Below are 22,034 nucleotides of genomic sequence, written 5' to 3'. Positions count from 1 at the left end.
TCTTCCTGAGCCTCAGTGCTGATTGGTCCACACTCCCATGTGTATCAAGTCCAAAGGCTAGTGCATTTCATCAACTTGCTCCATTATTCAATCATTGAGCTGCTGTTCCGAAGCAGTGCCCAAATTGGACACTAATCCAGTAACCGACCCTTGGCAGGACCGGCCTGTATGATGCCATCTTTTGTATGTGATTTTAAAAGTTCCAAGTAGCAGAATGATAAAAAGTAACTATCACAAAAATCAAGATATATACCATTGAAAATATGCATTTCTCTAATGAAATAAATTAGATTGTATGTGCATTGTGTAGCAAAAAAAAAAACCCAGGAAATAATATAGTTTATCCCTTATTTATTACCTTTATGCAATTAGTACAACCTCAGGAATTTACATGAACATATTATCTGCTAGTTCCTTTCAGTATAAACCAAATATAAATACTGGCTACATATACTATTTTATTTTGGGTTATTTGGGCAGTTGGTCCAATGTCTCTGCTTGTATGACCCCAAATCAGTCACAATGCCCGATAAGACTTATACTATTATTATAGAACATATTGTTAAATGTTATCAGGACATAACCACTTTCAGGCCCCTGTGTGCAGTCCTTTTCTGGCCACAATAATGGACCCTTGTGATGCATAAAATGAACAAACAGAGGAGAAAAGTAATCTAGGTGCTATAAACACAACAATAGTACAAGTAACAAATATGTGATAATTAATTACATAAAAAGAATGTAATATTAACAAATATGTGTCAGCAGGTGTAAATTGAATAGGTGGATTAAGCTCATATACCATACAAATTAATCAACTGAGTGCATATATGGGGAAAAAACAGCCCATAATTCTTTGGATGGTGTCTCAAATCCCATATAGCAATTCCTAATCACGTGTAGTTAAACACAAGGGGGTAGATAAAAAGCAAAAATTGGAGGAGTTGCCCATAGCAACCAATCAGATTCTAGCTATTATTTATCTAATACATTGATAGCGAGAATCTGAATCCTCCCCAAGGTCTGAACGCTTGGTTCCTAGGGTGAGAAGTGATGCTGCCAAGGTAGAGGAATGTTGCAAATTTTCACCCAATAACAAGATTAATTTGAGATCTACATAATTTTTCAGAAATTTATCAGAAAACGAACTGTAAAAAAATCTTTATGAAATCTACCAAAAGAGCCTACAATCCAAATCACAGCTGATATGTATCGCCACTGTAAGAAAACAATCTGCCATTTACTCCAGTTTTGTGGAAGGACTTTTCATTAATTCATTCGAACGCTCCAAACCCCTCAATCTTAGTAAATAAGAGAGACAAGCCATCCGAGTTTTCCTGCCTGATTGGTTCTTTTCTGTGTTTACCTTTTTACAGGTAAACATACAGCTAAAGGGATAGCAGACGAGTCACTCCTGATTTAATTAGAGACAGGTATTGTTCTGTGGCTATACAGCAGAGTTTGTTAAAACAGGAGAGATCACAATCCAGACACATTTACATTTAAATATACAATGCAGTCCTCTGTAATTAAACATCAAGCTCACATCTAATTAAAACCAAGAGACCCTCTGGTGTGCTGTACATTCATACAGGACTGGTGGAGAATAACCCTTTGCCTAGACTGAAACAATGGACTAGTCTGCAAGATAAGGATTCATGCTGGCAGACCTTTTTCTACTTTCAAAATAGAATATACACAAGTCTAAATATGACTGAGAAATATGGGGAACCAGAGGGCTAGAAAAAGTAAATGTTTCTATAGTCCACAGTTGACAGGTTGAGGTGATATTAATACCTTGTTTCCCCACAGTCCTTCTGAGCCCTAGTGCCTTTATTTACCATTAAGTGAATGAAGCACACCCCTTAAGCTGCAATCTATCAGTATTTAGTGACAAACTCAAAGAAATCATGATGCCACCAATTTGACCAGTGTCAAAGTTTCATAATAATGTATTACTATAGCTTCCAACATTTGGGTGTCTGGCATGGGGACAGGGGGGGGGGGCGTGGCCACATCACGATGTGGGCGTGGCCACGACACAATGTTAGCGTGTTCACATACACCAGGGCCGCGCAGAACAACAGTGAATGAGATATACCTCCCAAATTTCCCACCCACAGGACACAGCTGTCCTGATCGGAGTGGCAGAATAGATCTCTCAAATCGGGACTGTCCCCCCTAAATCGGGACATTTAGAATATATGTATTACTATAGCGATAGCTGAATGTTCCTTTATTGTTGTGTATATTCACAGTGGTGAATATGTGAATACAATTTATTTGCTTCTTGTTATGAGAAAATCTGCAAAACATACATAACACACTTTATATAATAAGACAGGACCAGCGGACATGATCGTAGCACAATTCTATGGTATTGTGAACTTCTCCCCTTCAATGATCCTGTACCTCTATACACACGATAATAGATACTGATGCCACATCCAGTAGACATAAAATAAAAGTGATATTTCACTGTTGGTCAATATTAAGAAACACTTGTGGGTAAAAGTTTTCAAGGACAAAAGTGTAATTAAAAACTAAAAAATGATGTGGCATTGAACAACAACAGTGAGCGGTTACGGAGAGAGCAATACAGCTGCATGTTCTTTAGTCCATAATGTATGTATACGATGTTTATTGCCATTGTTTGTGTGTGCTTCCTGCAGCCAGCCTCCCTGCCAGTGAGACCACATCGCTCAACACAGAGAATCTAGAGGATGAACATACAAACTGCTGCTCCTTGTGCATGTGAGTTATTATTGTGTATTATCATATATTTATATAGCGCCAGTCTTATTACGCGGCGCTATACAGACAATATGTAATCATTCATACCAGTCCTCTCACTCGAGTCTCCATTATAAAATTCCCTACCATACACATGCAGACTGGAGTCCATTGTGTCAGAGGCCATTTAACTTATTATAAATCCACACACAATTAGGAGAACATACAAACTCCACTCAGATAGGGTCCTGGGGCCTGATTCATTAAGGATCTTAACTTAAGAAACTTCTTATTTAAGTCTCCTGGACAAAACGATGTTACAATGCAAGGGGTGCAAATTAGTATTTGTTTTGCACATAAATTAAATACTACGGGCTACATTTACTAAGCTGCGGGTTTGAAAAAGTGGGGATGTTGCCTATAGCAACCAATCAGATTCTAGCTTTCATTTATTTAGTACCTTCTACAAAATGACAGCTAGAATCTGATTGGTTGCTATAGGCAACATCCCCACTTTTTCAAACCCGCAGCTCAGTAAATCTAGCCCTAACTGTTTTTTTCATGTAGCACACAAATACTTGATAGCTTATTTGTACACTGACATTTAAAGTTGATATTTGTGTGCTACATGAAAAAACAGTCAGTATTTAACTTATGTGCAAAACAGAATACTAATTTGCACCCCTTGCATTGTAACATGGTTTTGTCCAGGAGACTGAAATAAGAAGTTTCTTAAATTAAGATCCTTAATGAATCAGGCCCCTGGTCGGAATCAAACTAATGGCCCCATGCAATAATGCTAACCACAGTGCCACAATTAAGTGCTATCATTAACTCACAATGACTTATGTTGTAGGTGTGTCAGAATAAAATGATTCATACTAAGCACGTGAAACAGCAAAAAAAATACTGCATCACAATGTAGTCTAGTCAGCAAGCAGGATTGGACATGGAGGCCCTTTATGGTGCACAAATGGGAGCTCTGCAGAGTAAATGTAGCTGTAGGTAGATTGGCTGCACGCCTTAATTTTCGCAAGTGCGTCGTTATTTCCGCCGGCGTGGACAGGTCAGATGGCGGCATTTGCGGAGAAGCTGATGTTCGCACAGGAAGAGGGGAGGAGTTCGGTAGAATTAGGCAGAGTGAAGTATAGATAGCAAAGTACGGCGTAAACTAGCGGGCGCTGCATGTGTTGCGGAGCGGTGCAGAAACAAGATTTAAAATTTGTAGGGTGGGCATAGGCAAACCAAGGTGCCTGGAAACCCCCCTCCAAGCCTGGGGCACTGCATAATTGAGGTGGCTGGACCCTGCCCCCACTTCACACGGCTCTGCTTGAAAAGGGAGAGCTGCGTGCACCTAACAGTAGTGCACACAGCATTGCCTATGTATATTATGGGGATAGGAAGAGTTGGAGAGCAGCCAAGCACTGTCTAAAATTATAGCCACGCCCCCATGCATGCTGGCCACACCCACTGGCGGCGTGGTGTGGAAACCCCCCTCTACAAATCCTGCGTTTGCCACTGGTAAGATTATTATAGCGAGATAAAGGGGGTGGAGCGGGCCCATTTTCAGGATTAGAATCCTTCACCAGCTCAGAGCTGGAGGAGATTGGGTCTCGTCCTCTAGTTTTAATGAGATAAAACTGTAATTGCAAAAGGTCAACATGACCCCCTCCCTAAATCCTCAACCAGCCCCAGTGATAGACAGCCCCAGTGTCCTCTTCTTCTTGCGCTTAATTTAAGCCATAAAGGAGGCTAAACCAAACAGTACTCTAGGAGAAAATAAATTAAAACTAATGTATTGAAAGGGGTAGTTCTAATGCGGTAAGAAGATAGACTTAAGATTCTTTATCGCCTCCCCACACTCCTACGCGCATTTCTGCATTGTGGCGCTGCCAACCAAGAGCAGAGTATAGGCACCTTGATGTGCACTAGGCAGAGAGTACGCTTCATAAATGAGGCCGGCTGTGTTTAATGGTTTTCATTTAGCATGAAGGAGCGTCACCTTCTATAAGTAATCACCCTGTGATAATTGTGACCTTCAATACAGTAATTTTAACCCTGATTTCTGCTGCTGAGCTGTGAGCAAAAACCAGCGTTGAAGATCACCATATTAACTGTAATAGTGCACACTATTACTGTAATATAGGTAAAACTATGCAGGCCGCGTTACTTTCAGCAATAGCGCGGCCAACTGAATTCCCCCCTTAAACTATAATACTTAGGGATATGTTTATCATTGGTGGGCAGTGGGCAGCGTTACTTAAGGATCTTCATCGCTGCTGATTAAAGTGATAAAGAAAGATGTGCCGCTGCTATTCAAGAACACTTACCTGTCGTGTGATCCTCGCTGCAAAACCCTCTCTGCAATGAAACTCTAGTTTCGTTGCGAAAGGGACAAACTCCATTGAAGTGACAGAGTTGACGTATTGCGCATGTGCCGGTGTTTCATCGTGCGTTTGCTGTGTAGTCAACTCTGTCTGGACTAATGTTGCTTAAGGCTTTAAGCCTTTGTTAAATGAGACAAAGTGGTGAAAGAGCCTTTTTCCTGCACTCTTGCCGGATTTGCTGGATGGTACCATGTAAGTTCAGTCCTTATACATCAGTGTTGCATCCAATGAGCTTGTAGGCACATGACATGCTCTCTTTATCACTAATTCTGCCCAGATGTTGTTAGGTCCGTCTCTAGTTATAATTAATTTCTGTTTTGGTTATGCCCTAATCACTTGGACATCTCTGACGTTTGATTTATTTTCTTCTACATGTCTAGTTACTCTCACAAATGTAAATTGTATACAGCTGATTTTATTACCTGTAGTTTTAAATAATTCCTCTGTTGCTCCTTTGGACTTATTACGTTATGTTTCATTTTGTTTATCCAGGAGTAAGTTGGGCCAGACCGGTTGCTGGTAAGTATTGCACGTGTTCTGGTGAAATAATAGTCAATTATTTGCAGGACATGTTTCTCAATGCCCCTGATTGTCTCTTAAATATCACAATGTCCCTTTAGTTTATACATTAAATTTATATAGGAACGGCATATATGTATGGTAGCTTCCAGCAATGATTAGTAGTACAATTTAAAATGATGATGATGATTTCTCTGTGCCTATGGTGCATTCACATTACATTAGCTAATGCAGCACAGTCTGCACTACGCTTGGTGCATCTCAGTCTGTACGACAAATAAGGTACATAGAACACTATGAGAAATGTAACTACACACGAGCAATGAGAGAGAATGGATGTGGATGCAGCAAATCCTAGATTGTGTTACATGGATGTTCCGCTCAGCACTCTAAATGTAGCTGTGTACTCTCAGCAACTTTTCATTAAGCCCTATTGGCTGTACTAGTCAGTGAATACAGATCAGAGCCAAAGGGCTAGATTAACTAAACTGCGGGTTTGAAAAAGTGGAGATGTTGCCTACAGCAACCAATCAGATTCTAGCTGTCATTTATTTAGTACATTCTGCAAAATGACAACTAGAATCTGATTGGTTGCTATAGGCAACATCTCCACTTTTTCAAACTCGCAGTTTAGTAAATATACCCCAAAGTCTCACAGGCTCAGAACAGTACACATGTGTAAGAGCACATACAGCGGCAGTGCCATCTTTTCTTAATGTGTTTTAGGGAACTCTGATACATAGAGTAAGAGTTATCTGCGCCTACTGCAGGTCAATCAGTTTTAATGAAACATTTGCCTTTAATAGCCGGAAGTTGAGACGCTGGAACAGAGCTTTCCGGAGGAAATGTCGCCTGGCAGTTAAATCCGTCACCTTTTATTGGATGGTTCTGATCCTGGTGTTTCTGAACACCCTGACCATAGCGTCTGAACATTACCGGCAGCCAGAGTGGCTTACTCAGATACAAGGTGAGAGGCTGAAAGAAACGTGTAGGAATGGATAGACTGAAATTAGTTAACATAGTCTGAGATCACTCTGTATTTTTTATTTATAATAACAGAGAGACTGTATATTTTCAGTGCTGACATTCACAGAGTTTTACACCATGCAACTACATACAGTGCTAAGGATCTTTTAGCTTTAAAAGTGATTTATTTAGTGCATTCTACAAAATGACAGCTAGAATCTGATTGGTTGCTATAGGCAGCATCTCCACTTTTTCAACCCCGCAGTTTAGTAAATATACCCCTTAAGCTGGGTACACACTACACAGTTTTCATCCAATAATCGGCTCAATCAGCCGACATACGACCGCTCGTTCAAAAGTCGGGTCAGTGTGTGCAGTGACACGATGGTCGCAAGTCTGCCCAAATGGACGATTGTCGCCTCATTTGGTTGGTCTTACCGTTAAATATTTTCGTTCCAATCTCATTTCCGCTGTGTAGTGTATATAAACTTCTGACCGATCCACAACAGTGAGTATGAAATTACAGTCATTGCTCACGACAACATGGCTGTAAAAAGTCACTAAAGAGACGTCCGCTCTTCCCTTTATCATCCTAAACAAGGCGTGTGTGTATGCAGTCCATGGACCGAGCGATCGGAAAATCCATCGCATGTAAAATCGCTCGGCATAAAAAGTTGGTTGAAATTTCTGTAGTGTGTACCCAGCTTTAGTGTGTGTAGGTGACAACTTAAGCAATACTGATTTGTTTAAAGGGGAACTAATCCCATCTGCTCATCTAGCTTCTGATCTACCAATCAAGTTAGCAGTCAGACATAATGTCATTTGATAATAAAGTTTGTTTGATAGAGGGTGAACCATAAAGACACAGGTAGGCAGTGCTTAAACATGAATTTGCATGAGCTTCTGGGTTGTACTGAGGAAGGACATGCAAAGGACTAGCAGTCCCACCTCACACAGCATTTATATCCATTAGACTTGCGTATTCTGGGCCTGAGTCATTAAGGAGAGTAAAGCATAAAAAAGGAGTAACTTTGCACCTGGGCAAAACCATGTTGCATTGGAGGGGGGGGGGGGGTAATTTTAAAATATGGGGACAGATCTATAATTGGGATAGGACATGTCCTAGATCAACTTTAAATTTCAGTGTAAAAATAAAGCTATCAATTATTTGTGCGCTACATGAAAAAACAGCCAGCATTTAACTTGTGTGCAAAATAATAAACTTAATTTGCACCCCTTGTATTGTAACATGTTCTGTCCAGGAGCAAACTTACTCCTTTTTTTTGTTTTGCTTTCCTTAGTGACTCAGGCCCAGTGGGCGTGATGCAGAGTTGCATGCAAAACTAGCGCTATTCACTTAACAAAAAGTGTGCAAAAATGGCGTATTTACTCCTATATGCGTAGCCACACGGATCTTTGACAGCTTTGACTATATAGGAGTAAATGTGTAGGTATGAGTAAAGCATGGTGATACGCTATGACACATATCATTATGCTTTAAATACGCCAGTCATCATCATACGCCAATAGATACGCCACTGTCTCTCAGTGATTTCGGAACAAATTAGTAGACTACATTCTTATGAATATTGCTTCAGCTGAAAACATGGCTGCCTGCGCCGTGTGTAGTTATGAGCACTTTAAGTATATTAACTGCCTCGTATGCGGCTTCTGTATATGCTGGTGTCCTCGGGTACCCCTAACAGTGCATGTCTTCTATATCTCCTTCCTGGAGCACAGGTGTATTCATTACTGACTGATACATTGTAACAGATCCACAGGTGGTATAATTATAACGTGTCATTCAATAATGAATACACCTGTGCTCCAGCAAGGAGATATGGAAAACCTGCACTGTTATTGGTTCCTGAGGACTGAGTTTGGGAAACACTGTAATGCTATTACAGTCAGCAATATATTACCTCTTCATTGTTCATTGTTTTGAATAGTCGACTGTTTATATGACAATAAAAGGAAATTCTCTTCATTCACTGCTCACTGTAGCATTAATGCAGCCCCAATTTTAAGTTGCTTCTTGATTTTTTTTGTAAAAAGTATCTTCTAGACAACATTCACATGTGATATGGGCAGCACAGTGGCCTAGTGGTTAGCACTTCTGTCTCACAGCACTGGGGTCATGAGTTCGATTCCCGACCATGGCCTTATCTGTGTGGAGTTTGTATGTTCTCCCTGTGTTTGCGTGGGTTTCCTCCGGGTGCTCCGGTTTCCTCCCACACTCCAAAAAAAAAACATACTGGTAGGTTAATTGGCTGCTATCAAAAATTGACCCTAGTCTCTATCAATCTGTCTGTGTGTCTGTGTGTGTGTATATTAGGGAATTTAGACTGTAAGCTCCAATGGGGCAGGGACTGATGTGAATGAGTTCTCTGTACAGCGCTGTGGAATTAGTGGCGCTATATAAATAAATGATGATGATGATATTGAGGTGTGGGCTTTGCTACACTCATGTCCTTGTATTTTATATGGTGATATCCTGGTTTTCTCCTTTTCCAGGCTATGCTAATAAGGTGCTGCTCTCTCTCTTCACCCTGGAGATGCTCCTTAAGATGTACAGTCTGGGATTCCACGCCTACTTTGTGTCTTTCTTTAATCGCTTTGACTGTTTCGTGGTTTGCGGAGGGATCCTGGAGACCGTCCTGGTAGAGTTCCACATCATGTCCCCGCTCGGAATCTCTGTCCTGCGCTGTGTGCGGCTACTAAGGATCTTCAAGGTCACAAGGTCAGCAGGACGAGGTTTTCTCTCATACGTTATAGTGTCTGTATGTATAATAATACGTGGGAAGAAGGCATACGTCCCTGGCATACAGCAGATGCTATAAAACCATTGTGTGGGATAAAGTAGCCTTGTTCCAGCATGGTCAGCTGTCTACATTTTATGGAAGCCGTACTGTAGTCTGGAGTATGAATGATCTACATGGAAATGTAAATGTATCCATAATAAGTTATTACATGTAGCTCATACAATATTTTTAAAATGGAACTTTCCATATACATTTTCTTTAATACCCAATGTATTTTTTTTAACTAACAGCCTACTTATTTTTCCTGTCTGCACCATTCCTCCAATGTACAGAGGCCCTCTAGTGTAGATATGGCTGGGGCAACAGTTCTAAGCACTAAGTTCAGACGTATTCCCACTGCCTTCAGACAAGCAGGAGCAGTTGTCAGTGTCCAAGTCATTAGTTTGTTTAAAGCCCACTTGAGTTCTCTTGTTGAGCTTAGAGTCTTGTGGCACCGTATCAAGGATTGATGGAACAGGTGGTTCTTTGAGTTAGCCTACAGAGCGGGTTACCATTGTACTACGGAGAGTGCTTAGATTACAAAGTCTCTCCAGATTAGGACCCGATCAGTAGAGGGGCTGTCACTGACTTGTAGTCAGCAGGCCCCTAAAAGTCTGCTTGGACACCATTTCAAAAAGTGGGATCCCACTTATCCACACAATGGGGCATGATTAACAGGGTATCTGGGCAACTACAGACACCTCCTGGTTTAACCTTTTCCAGGCTTTTTGGGTGAAATCAAGCTGACTAGCGCTGCTTGTGAAATATGGCCGACCACTAACAGATGAAGTCCTACAAGACTAGTGCCAGCGGTCAGCGCCAACACTCTTTGTGTTGCCGGTGGCCGGATGACCCCAGTGTGTCCAATTGATAACGGCTCTGTTAGAGGACATGGTACACATTATACTACATTATAGCAAATATACGCGTGACATTGCTATGGGCATATAATGTGTGAGCGGGATGCTAGCTTTGCCAGCATCTCTTAAACTTTACTTTCAATCATCCAATCACCCTGCTCTTGTCATATGGCATATGCAGTCATGGCCAAAAGTTATGACAATGACACAATTATTGGTTTTCAGAAAGTTTGCTGCTTCAGTGTTTTAAGACCTTTTTGTCAGATGTTGCTATGGTATACTGAAGTATAATTACAAGCACTTCATAGGTGTCAAAGGCTTTTAATGACAAGTGTATTAAGTTTATGCAAAGAGTCAATATTTGCAGTGTTGACTCTTCCTTTTGAAGACTTCTGTAATTCGCCCTGATATGCTGTCAATCAATTTCTGGGCCACATACTAACTGATGGCCGTCCATTCTTGCCTAATCAATGCTCGGAGTTTGACAGAATTTGTGGGATTTTGTTTGTTCACCCGTCTCTTGAGGGTTGACCACAAGTTCTCAATGGGATTAAGATCTGGGGAGTTTCCTGGCCATGGCCCAAAATTTTGATGTTATGATCCTCGAGCCACTTAGTTATCACTTTTGCCTTATGGCAAGGAGCTCCATCTTGCTGCCTGCTGCCATTCCTGAGCAAGCTCTGCACTGGTGGGAGTGGGCTCACTCACAATTTTGCCTCAGAACATAGCCATGAATAAAGAATGGTACCAAAACATCCTCCAAGAGCAACTTCTCCCAACCATCCAAGAACAGTTAGGTGACAAAAAATGCCTTGTCCAGCATGATGGAGCACCTTGCCATAGGGAAAAAGTGATAACTAAGTGGCTCGGGGATCAAAACATCTAAATTTTGGGTCCATGGCCAGGAAACTCCCCAGACCTTAACTCATTGAGAACTTGTGGTCAATCCAAGCATTGATTAGACAAGAATGGGCGGCCATCAGTCAGTATGTGGCCCAGAAGTTGATTGACAGCATGCCAGGGCGAATTGCAGAGGTCTTCAAAAAGAAGGGTCAACACTGCAAATATTGACTCTTTGCAGAAACTTAATGTAATGTCAATATAAGCCTTTGACACTTATGAAATGCTTGTAATTTTACTTCAATATATCATAGCAACATCTGACAAAAAGGTCTAAAAGCACTGAAGCAGCAAACTTTCTGAAAACCAATAATTGTGTCATTGTCAAAACTTTTGCCCATGACTGTATATTGGTTTTATGTGATTGCATAGAACCTCTTTGTTGCACTTATTAATGTCACACATATTGCTTGAGTTGAGAGAATCTGTATAATTCCTATGGAGGATGGTGTGTTACCCAAGCTGGTCCCCCTCTCTCTCTCTCTTCCACCCTGCCATCACTCTCCTCTCCAAAATACAGACACTGGGCATCGCTAAGTAACCTGGTCGCATCACTGCTGAACTCCATGAAATCCATTGCTTCTTTACTGCTGCTCCTCTTCCTCTTCATCATCATCTTCTCCTTGCTTGGGATGCAGCTTTTCGGAGGAAAATTCAACTTTGATGAGACCCAAACCAAAAGAAGTACATTTGACACCTTCCCTCAGGCCCTGCTCACTGTGTTCCAGGTGAGGATTGACGGAACCTTTGGTTTTATTAGCGTCTGTGCTCTTGCCTGTCACATGATCGTTGAAGCTAAAATAAACACAGAAAGTAGACAAAAGAAACAATATTTTATTTATTTGATACAAAAGCAATATACACATGAATTCAACACAGCTCAAAACATCAACTACAGTTTATACCAAATAAATTATTAGATTTGCTCTATTATATACAAATAAGCAGGGGCAAACGCAGGATTTGAAGAGGGGGGTTTCCACACCACGCCACCAGTGGGCGTGACCAGCATGCATGGGGGCGTGGCTATGATTTTAGACAGTGCTTGGCTGCTCTCCAACTCTTCCTATCCCCATAATATACATGGGCAATACTGCGTGCACTACTATTAGGTGCACACAGCTCTCATTTTTCAAGCAGAGCCGTGTGAAGCAGGGGCAGTGTCCAGCCACCTCAATTATACAGTGCCCCAGGCTTGGAGGGGGGTTTCCAGGCACTAGGAACCTGAGTTCACAAATCCTAAGTAAATATGTGGGGATAATGTTTGGAGCAGATGGACAATAATTGGGTTGATTGTGTCTTTTTCGGGGGAAGGCATGCTTTCTGCCTCACATTTATTCAGTTTTAACTTACAAAATGTGTCACCGTGGCAACCAGGGATTCACAGGATATCACATTGTACAGTGTGATTTTACAGTACAATAGGTTATCTACACAAACATGTGTTTCACCATGGCAACCAGCCTCCGCACTGCACGCTTAGAGAAGGGTTGTTGTCTGTCTGTAGTTTAGGTACGTCTTAGGCTGATTACCCACTGGCATTCCATTATATACCAGTGACATGCGGTGGTAGCGAGTACTTGAGATGGGGGGGTCAGTAGAGGACATTGCATTGATGTGGATGCGTTGACTTGCAGTTAAAATAACCCTAGTTAAAGCATGTATTTTGCTGCCAGAGAGTGAGGGGCTTTAGTAAGACAATTTTCATGTTCATGCCTAATGTGTTATGAAATATAAAAGGTGTTTATCCTGTTTTTCACTAAGATATGCATTATTGACAAACAAAATAAGGGAAATTATTTATATTCATGTAACGATTGCACTGCAGTGTGAGTGGGGCTGATGTTTCTAATTAACTTTCAAAGTGTGGCAGCACAGAGCAGTTTTAACACTATTAACGCTAGAGCTTTCTATTATTATAGCTAATTAACTAATTTTTGTTTTTCTTATATTTCCATGCTGGGCATATGAAAGCTTGTGTCTAGCAGTCATGTTGCTGCTGTTGTTTATAGCCTAGACATGCACTCCCCGTCCAATCACCAGTCATTGAATTGATTCATGTGATTGGATTTTACAACACCGATTAAAAAAGCATCCTGATGAGCTGCTTGTACTTAGTAACCTGCACATCCATCATAACTTAATGCTAACGGCAGCATTGCCTCAAATCAGTTCTCAATGGGTCTTATTGCATAGCTCAATATTCGGCAGACTGCAGGTATTGAAGGACATAGGAGCAGCAGAGAGCATGAGTAGAACTGTCCTGGCTACAAAGTCCTGGTCATGACCCACACATCCCACCGCTGGCACCAGAATTAATCACATTCTATGCCAATATATGTACAAACTTCAGTAAGTAATACCTGTAAATATATATTGAGCTCTGACTTACTTTCCCTTTATCTATCCACTCAAACATGTGTATATGAATCCCTGCACAGAGAACATCTGTACCTTTTTTATATGTATTAAATTATGTGAATAACCATGCAGTGTATTCTGTCAGGGCCGGATTAAGGGAATGGAGGCCCCTGGGCTAAGGGCGCCTCCATTCTCCCGTGAGGCCCCCAATGTGAGCCACTCCCCCCCAGCGCTTTCCTGTCAGTTCAGTCCTCCGTCCCCGGCGCGCTGTAAGCTCCTTACTGAGGAGATCTCGCGAGAGTTCACTCGCGAGATCTCCTCAGTAAACAGATTACTGAGCGCCGGGGACGGAGGACTGAACTGACTGTGCTCAGCAGCATTGATCGGGCTGGGGGCGCCCCCGGACAGATCAATAATGCTGCTGAAAACTTTGAAGGGCCCCCTGGATGCCCGAGGCCCCTGGGCTATAGCCCAGTTAGACCTCGGGTTAATCCGGCCCTGTATTCTGTAGAACGAAAAGTTGAATATACTTGTTGTGTAATATACTTGTTTAATTGCCATGATATATTGTAATGTGCTTGCCTTGCTTTTCTATCCCGTAATGTTAGAGCCAAGTGAGAACGCTTAATTTAAACATTTTTATATTCATGTGGCCTTTCTAAAAGCCTCTACAGTTTAGCCAACTCAATGGCCTCCTGACAAAAATTAATACAAAATACATAAAAGAGCAAAAGAGCAAATTCACTAGATAAGAAATTGATAACCGAGGGCTTGGACACAAATCTAAATCAAATATTAATGATCTCTTAATATAATAATTATATAAGTGTAATTTAATTATATAGGTGTCAATTTTTTAACAGTTCTACTTCATCAAAGGGAATATGCTCGACTTGCAATCTACAGTAAAGTTATTAAAAGAAAACATGTTATTTATGTTATTTTATTTAATTAAACACCGAATTATAGCTCCCAAAGCATGTACCAGGGCCAGAAAATGTTAAGAAGTGTCTATCTATCTTCATTTAGCTGAAATGTCTACCTCAGGGCTGGGCAATTAGCAGTTCTCCAGTTCTTGTGAAGCTAAAAGTACCAACATGATTTGGGTCTGAGACTTGTGGTTGTAACAAAAGTTAAAGAGCCACCGGGTGTCTACTTCTGGGGGTAAATGTATCAAGCTGTGAGTTTCCGGCGGGTTTGAAAAGTGGAGATGTTGCCTCTAGCAACCACTCAGATTCTAGCTATCATTTATTTAGTACATTCTACAAAATGACAGCTAGAATCTGATTGGTTGCTATAGGCAACATCTCCACTTTTCAAACCCGCCGGAAACTCACAACTGGATCTATATACCCCCTTTCTTCTTCTTTCTTCTTTTTTCTTCTTTCTTCTTTTTTCTTTTTTTTCTTCTTTCTTTTTTTCTTTTTTCTTTTTTCTCTCTTTCTTTCCTAAAACTGTGTTTCCTCTGTAGGACTTTAAAAGCTGATCTGCTGTAACATCTTCCACTTCTCTCTTTCTCTTATGGATATTATTCAGATACTGACAGGGGAGGACTGGAACGCCGTGATGTATGACGGGATCATGGCGTATGGCGGACCATTTTTCCCTGGCATGCTCGTCTGTGTGTATTTTATCATCCTCTTCATATGTGGAAATTGTATCCTCTAAGCAGACCACTTAAGATTTGGAAAAACCATTGGTCATGTTTTCCCCTCTAGAATTTGCACCTCCTCTTCTTGGGGAGTGGGGGGTGGTAAATGAAATCAAATTTTTGGGTAGATATATCCTTTAAGAAAGTCAAGTCAATTGTAATTAATGGATGATTTTCTGTTTGTTATCTGTTGCTGTGGGAGACTAAGGCGATATTTGGGTTGGTGAAACTGTTCATCGGGCTTCATGCAGATACTTCCTTGACTTCGGTGTGTAGATATCTTATTGAATGTCTTCTTGGCTATTGCGGTGGACAATCTGGCTGACGGAGACAATATTAACAGCAAAGACAAGAAGTAAGAATAATGTGACTGTGGGAAAAGGGGACATAATATAACCTGTTACTGGACAAACTAATGACAGACAACAAGGAGGACACGGTGTACATGGAGATAAACTTTACATACATAAATACTGACAATTTATATTTATTCCAAATATACAGTGAATGACAGGTGTAGATATAGAATTGTCAAATTTGGACAATCCCTTCTTAACCAAAAATAACCCTTATATATAGCAGGATGCCCCCCGCCGCCACGAGAACCCTAAAGCAATGACTGGAGAAATCGTAATCCGCTTACCGGTTGACATTTTTCTCTTCTTACAATCTTAACTTACCACTATAAATAACGACACAGAGACTTGTTTTGGCGAAATGAAAGGTCAGGAATTTATTGAAAGGAGGTGGCAAATATAAGCAACTAATCAGCCCCAGGCCACACCCGTAAGGTGTAAACTCTGTCCCAATTATTGGGACACTTCTAAGCGTTGGACACCAATCTACCCCATTTGGCTCATTAGCTGAGGCCCGCTCACCTAAGCGGAGCCCCATAACCCCAAAGGGTTATTCTCACTAATTGCCCAATCCCTCTAGGGGAGAGTGCCTAACACGCCACTCAAATGTGTCCTAATGGCCGCTGATTGGACTGCTTTCTGCCAACTGACACCCCCTTGGGAGGAAAAATTAGATCGACAGACATGACAAACACACATTCACAAAGACAAACACAAAAAAAGATGTCCTTGGTCGGGGGGGGGACGACTTTCCAGACGGACAAAAGGAAATTAACTGTTCTTCCTAAACCTTATAATCCTTCCCCAGGAATAACCCCTCCCCAATGCTCACTACTAATTGGCTGAATCTCGTCCCCTTCCACCATGCTAATTTAACTCTTGCTATACTCAGTACTTTTCTCTTTCCATGCAACCTCAGTGTTTATGTTACTTCTGGCCAATTCCAGCCCTCTTTCTTCCATCCATTCCTAGCTGTACAATAGAACTCTCTTTTAGTGCTGTCGTCTGCAGGAAAAACAGTACATTTAGCACTACCTAGCTGCTGGCTTCTAGTAACAGGGAAGTTCCTGGACCCCCTAAATAGTATATATGAGAGGCATGTTTATTTTAAGAAAGGTTGAAATCCAATAAATGTGCAGCAAGTGACTTCGAGTGAGTTTAGCTGGATCCATAAAGTATGAAGTATGATAGGATGTGATTCCACTCATTACACTAGGTACATCTCACTTAGGCTAGGTACACACTGGAGGTTTCTCAGCCAATCATCGTGCCAATCAGCCGATGTATGACCGTTTGGTCAGATATCGCATTAGTGTGTAGACTTACACGATGAACGACAGTCGTCCCAAAGTACTGATTGTAGTTTCATTTGGTTGATTGTACTGTTTGATAATCTTGTTCCAATTACCTTCCGATCATGCAGTGTGTATGCACTCACGATCATGATCTCCATAGAGTTTACAGAGTCATGGTGTTTTCAGTCGATGCCGGCAATGAACATGTCCCGGTGACTTAATGTAGAGAGTGCTGTAGATGGAATAATTAGTCAGTTCGTTCTGAGATTGAATATTTAGTTTCAGAGTCACAGAAGTTATGACATGTGGATAGCTATAACAAGGCGATTAATCAGTTTGACAGGAATGAATGAATGAATGAGTATTGTGCTGTCATTCTCTAAACAATTATAGGACCAGATGAAGAGCACAGATCTGAAAGTAAATCGTGTGTAGTGTGTGTGCATGAACTGCCTGACTGGTGGGACCTTCAGTCGTAGGTACAATCGTTATAGATAAAAAGTCGGTCGGAAATTTCTCCAGTGTGTACCCAGCCTTGGTTTCAGAGTGAGATAATGCAAAGGACAACAAAACACAACCTGCATCTATATTTGCTTCCTTACAGGGGAGGAAAGAAGTCTGGGAAGAAAGAAGATAGCTCAGTTAAGGTAAGCCCTGTATTTTATAAATATATAATGATCTGATGCATCCATTGATGGGAAAAGGAATAGTTATCATAACAGTACTGAGGTTGATATTAGGAGCCACATTTTTGAAACATGTAAATAGTGATGATGTTTCATTTTTGGGGACTGAGCTTTAACAATGGAGGTTCAGCCGCTGAGATATTGGGATCTGAGTAGTTTTTATGTGGTGTCAGCAAGCATTCTCCTCTGTGTGTATAGGCTAACTTAAAATGTATTTGTTAGGAACCTCTCTAGCCGATACAGCACAACCCGGAGTCTGCTCCGCCAGTCAGGTGTTCACTGGAGCCCCTAGTGGTGGGGACAGACTTGGCTGCAGACTGACAGAGGGTCGTGAAGTGTGTACCGACTAGGGAGAACCAGGCAAGCGAAGTGGAGTCCAAGGGTCAAGGGCTGGCAGCAGACAGCAGATTCAGTAAACAGGCCGAGGTCAAGGGTCATGAGCAAACAGGAAGGTCGGTAAACACGCCAGAGGTCGGGGTCACAAGAAACACAGGCAGGGTCCAAATCCAGGCAAGGGGTCATACACAGGCATACATCAGTCCAACAGGATTCACTAATAAAATACAGGAGCAGGAGCAGGTTAGGCTGACAGGCAAACTGGACGCTATAACCGGCAGTGAGGCCCAGATCTCACTGCCTTAAATAGTCCTAAGAGCCAATCAGGACAGAGGAGGACAGGGCTGACAATCAGCCTCAGGAGGCAGCTAATTAATTACTAGCTAGAACTAGCATAGGTAATAACATAACCAGGAAGCATGTATACCCGTGCATGATACTCATGCATTCTAGTCAAATCAAGCTACTTAAGGTGTTAAAAAGGTTCTTGTCATGCACTTGGGGCTAGGCCAGGCCTCCTCAGGGGAAGAGCGTTACTTCCCGACGCAAGCGCCCTTTTTTAACGTGGTTTTGTCCACATGTCACCACCTCATCATTCTTCTCCATCACCTCATCCTTCATCTTCATCGCCACATCTATTCAGATGTCTATCCAGACACAGGGATCTCTCTCAGCGGTCCTGAGTATCACACTCCCCTCGCTCTGTCACCCCCGGCAACCACCAACCACTCCCCACTGTCACCCCCGGCAACCACCGACCACTCCCAACTGTCACTTCTCCTTCAAGAAATATATATATATATTTTTTAAAATCTTTATAAACACTTTTAACAACAAATTAAATTAACAAATTAAAATCATTTTAGTATACCAAATTTCAGCCCTTTCTGATTTTTTTTCCACACACACTAAGAATTTAGTAGGTCAGTGTATAACTCCGCCCAGCAGGTGGCGTTGCCGTTTTTTTTTTTTGTTTTTTTTTCACACAGGCCACTAGGCTTTTATATTATAGATAAGTGAACCAGTTTAAATCATATGAGAGCTTCCCCTGGTGTTGGAGGATGTCCCTACACCCTCTAACATCTATGCCACAAGGATAATAACAGAGCACAGAAACTAAAGTACACGCCCGGCTGCTAGTTCACGCAGCTAGTGACAGTGTTACCATTTGTGTACAGCACAGGTTTCCCCACAGGAATCGTTTGTCCTTGAAATTGCTGATTGAAAGTTCATCTGTCCTATATAGGTTTGCAGCTTACTGCCTAGATGTATGAAATTGTCCAGATAAATGTTTGTTTTGCATTAATCGTACATGTCTCATGGGTGGCTCAGACCCATGGCAGCATCGTGTCACATTTGGGTAAGAGGTTTCTATGATTTACTGTATCTACCCACCCCCACTATTGGAGAAAGTTATCATAGACCCGAAAGCTAATATGATAGTATTTTCAGAGCCTGCTCACGTACACACTTGTTTTGCTGTGAGTCTGGTGCCAATGGGTAATATTTCAAGACACCCTTGTTGTGATTATGACATGGCTGCCCTCCTGCCTCCCCCACCGTTCTTTTTCCTCTGCCCTGTTAATACCCACTGCCACTGTCTGCTCTCCTTTCCCTATCGAAGATCCAGGTGGGGTAGCTGGATATCCACCTCTGCTCAGAGAGAACCTTCACCCACGTTTCCTTGGTATCCCTGATGAATATGTGCTAGATTCTGAGTTCAACCAATCTAAGTTTACATCACACTGTGTTTTAGTTATGTGAATAAAAGATGTGCTCTTGCACTTTATGTTAAGAGTATTGCATTATTTACATGGAGACATGCAAGGTACAGATGTCTATGTTAAATAACGTATAATGGACATATCATTTGGTGGAGCAGTTTGTCATCCACGAAGGTGACTTAAGTGCCTCTCTTTATAGTTCACTAAATTTGGGCAGCACAGTGGCTTAGTGGTTAGTACTTCTGCCTTTACAGCACTGGAGTCATGAGTTCGATTCCCGAACATGGCCTTATCTGTGAGGAGTTTGTATGTTCTCGCTGTGTTTGCATTGGTTTTTCCTCCAGGTGCTCTGGTTTCATCCCACACTCCAAAAACATACTAATAGGTTAATTGGTTGCTATCAAATTGACCCTAGTCTCTCTCGCTGTCTGTCTGTCTGTCTGTGTGTATGTTAGGAAATTTAGACTGTAAGCTCCAATGGGGCAGGGTCTGATGTGAGTTCTCTGTACAGCGCTGTGGAATTAGTGGTGCTATATAAATAGCTGATGATGATGATTTGTAGGGTTCCATCAATAATAGTACAGTTAGCGGTGTCAACGGTGGAGTCTAGTTTTCTGTCTCAGAACATTATCCACGTTTCCCCCTGGCTGAGTTCATTCTTGGCTCACCACCTTCGGAAGACAGATTTGAGATTATTTTGGCGGATGGCGCACCAATGTGAGGTAGTCCAGGAATCATCTTGCGATAGGTCTTTATCTAGGTTTCTACTTTGTATTCTTTTGTTTTCATTTGGCTTTTTTTAAAATTATTATTTCTCTTCCTACTTTCTTCGTTCCTCCTACTGCCCTGATACTTCCTGACCGGTGAGATCTTCTCCAGATAGTTCTTCATACTGTTGATGGATACACATGTCAGCACTCGGCATCCATGGACTTACTTGCAACTGAAGTTAAATATATAAGGGGGTGCATAAATGTGGATTTCATGTCTATACGCCTATACCTTCTTCCTGTAGGTTCCCTGTGAGGAAGAAAATGAGGATAAAGAGGGAAGTGAAGAATGTAAGTTGATGGTGACCTCCTCTCCTCTATTGCTACATATACATCATTATTCAATACAGAGGTACAATGTCCCTTCATGTTTTCATAGCCGAGGAGGAAGACGACGAAGAAGCCAGTCTCCCAGATTCTCACCTGGAAAAACTTGCAGAGTTTGCACCAAAGGAGAAAGTTCTTCCAATCCCAGAGGGCAGTGCCTTCTTTATTCTCAGCAGCACCAACCTGTGAGAGACTTTCCCAGGCTGTTACATGTCTACCTGCTTCTCTTTAGTTTATATCTCTACTATCTCACAAGAGAGAAATGTGCTATAGAAGGGTGGGACTGCACAGAGGGGTGCCGGCACCTGTAGACTGGTGTTGTTGGCATTCAGTCAAATACCTTCGATAACTAGATTTAACACCTTGCAAGTACTCGAGGAAATGATGTCTAGAGAACAGTAACACAGTGAAGGTCTTAGTGAATATATTAAGGTAACTGCGTCTATCCCAGACTTGGGCTTTCCCAGCATCCAGCTTCGTAGGGGGGGGGGGGGGGGGAGACTCAACCTAGGAGGGGAATGTCCTTAGCTTGATGTCCATATTAGGAAACAAATCAATGGGGAATGGCACTGGTAATGTTTTGTTATTATTAGAGTGAATTCGTATTAGGAAATCCCTCTTGTTATGACGGTACACCCAAATACTAATAATGACAATACTAAGTGGTAAGTGTACCAAACCTTCAAAAAGGAAAAGTGGAGTTGTTGCCCATAGCAACCAATCAGATTCTAGCTATCATTTTCTAGACAGGACTGGTTGCTATGGGTAACGACTCAACTTTTCCTTTTTAGAAGGTTTGATAGACTTACCCCTAAGTCAAATTCCAGCAAAAACTAATAAAAGTAACAAACATATTTTCCCACTTTCTCTCGGATTCCCTTCCGTGTTTCAGGCTCCGAGTTGGGTGTCATCGTTTGATTCACCACCACATTTTCACCAACCTCATCCTGGTCTTCATCATCCTTAGCAGCATCTCCCTTGCAGCAGAAGATCCAATACGTGCTCACTCCTTCCGTAACCATGTGAGTACCAACTTAAAAATGTAGCATAAACTAACATAATGTCACTGTTCCAGATCTCTGATGTGTTGCTTGTTCTTGCAGATTTTGGGGTATTTTGACTATGCATTCACCTCCATCTTTACAGTGGAAATCCTACTGAAGGTGACAAGAGCCCTCTCCCTGTTGTCCTGCCCTCTCTTTATTGCTGCCTCTTTCAGTTAGTACTCCACGTCCTATTCCAGTTAGTAACCTCTGTCCTATTCCAGTTAGTGACCTCTGTCCTATTCCAGTTAGTGACCTCTGTCCTATTCCAGTTAGTGCTCCGTGTCCTATTCCAGTTAGTACTCCACGTCTTATTCCA

General features: G+C 41.7%; 1 protein-coding gene across 2 annotated transcripts in view; it reads left to right on the top strand.

Moving 5' to 3' along the window:
- CACNA1F (calcium voltage-gated channel subunit alpha1 F) overlaps positions 1–22,034 on the top strand; it is a 125,636-nt gene that overhangs the window by 33,542 nt on the left and 70,060 nt on the right. For both annotated transcript variants that reach the window (XM_075184998.1, XM_075184999.1), the window contains 12 exons: positions 2,673–2,754; positions 5,613–5,639; positions 6,446–6,606; positions 9,120–9,345; positions 11,687–11,894; positions 15,064–15,184; positions 15,455–15,533; positions 17,434–17,476; positions 20,591–20,636; positions 20,725–20,857; positions 21,565–21,694; positions 21,776–21,835. In XM_075184998.1, coding sequence (XP_075041099.1) covers positions 2,673–2,754; positions 5,613–5,639; positions 6,446–6,606; positions 9,120–9,345; positions 11,687–11,894; positions 15,064–15,184; positions 15,455–15,533; positions 17,434–17,476; positions 20,591–20,636; positions 20,725–20,857; positions 21,565–21,694; positions 21,776–21,835 — 1,316 coding nt within the window. The remainder of the gene's footprint in view (positions 1–2,672; positions 2,755–5,612; positions 5,640–6,445; positions 6,607–9,119; positions 9,346–11,686; positions 11,895–15,063; positions 15,185–15,454; positions 15,534–17,433; positions 17,477–20,590; positions 20,637–20,724; positions 20,858–21,564; positions 21,695–21,775; positions 21,836–22,034) is intronic.

Source organism: Mixophyes fleayi, chromosome 9, assembly GCF_038048845.1.
Source record: "Mixophyes fleayi isolate aMixFle1 chromosome 9, aMixFle1.hap1, whole genome shotgun sequence".
Taxonomy (NCBI): domain Eukaryota; kingdom Metazoa; phylum Chordata; class Amphibia; order Anura; family Limnodynastidae; genus Mixophyes; species Mixophyes fleayi.
The sequence above is the reverse complement of the archived record's forward strand: the minus strand, read 5'-3'. Positions and strand labels throughout refer to the sequence as shown.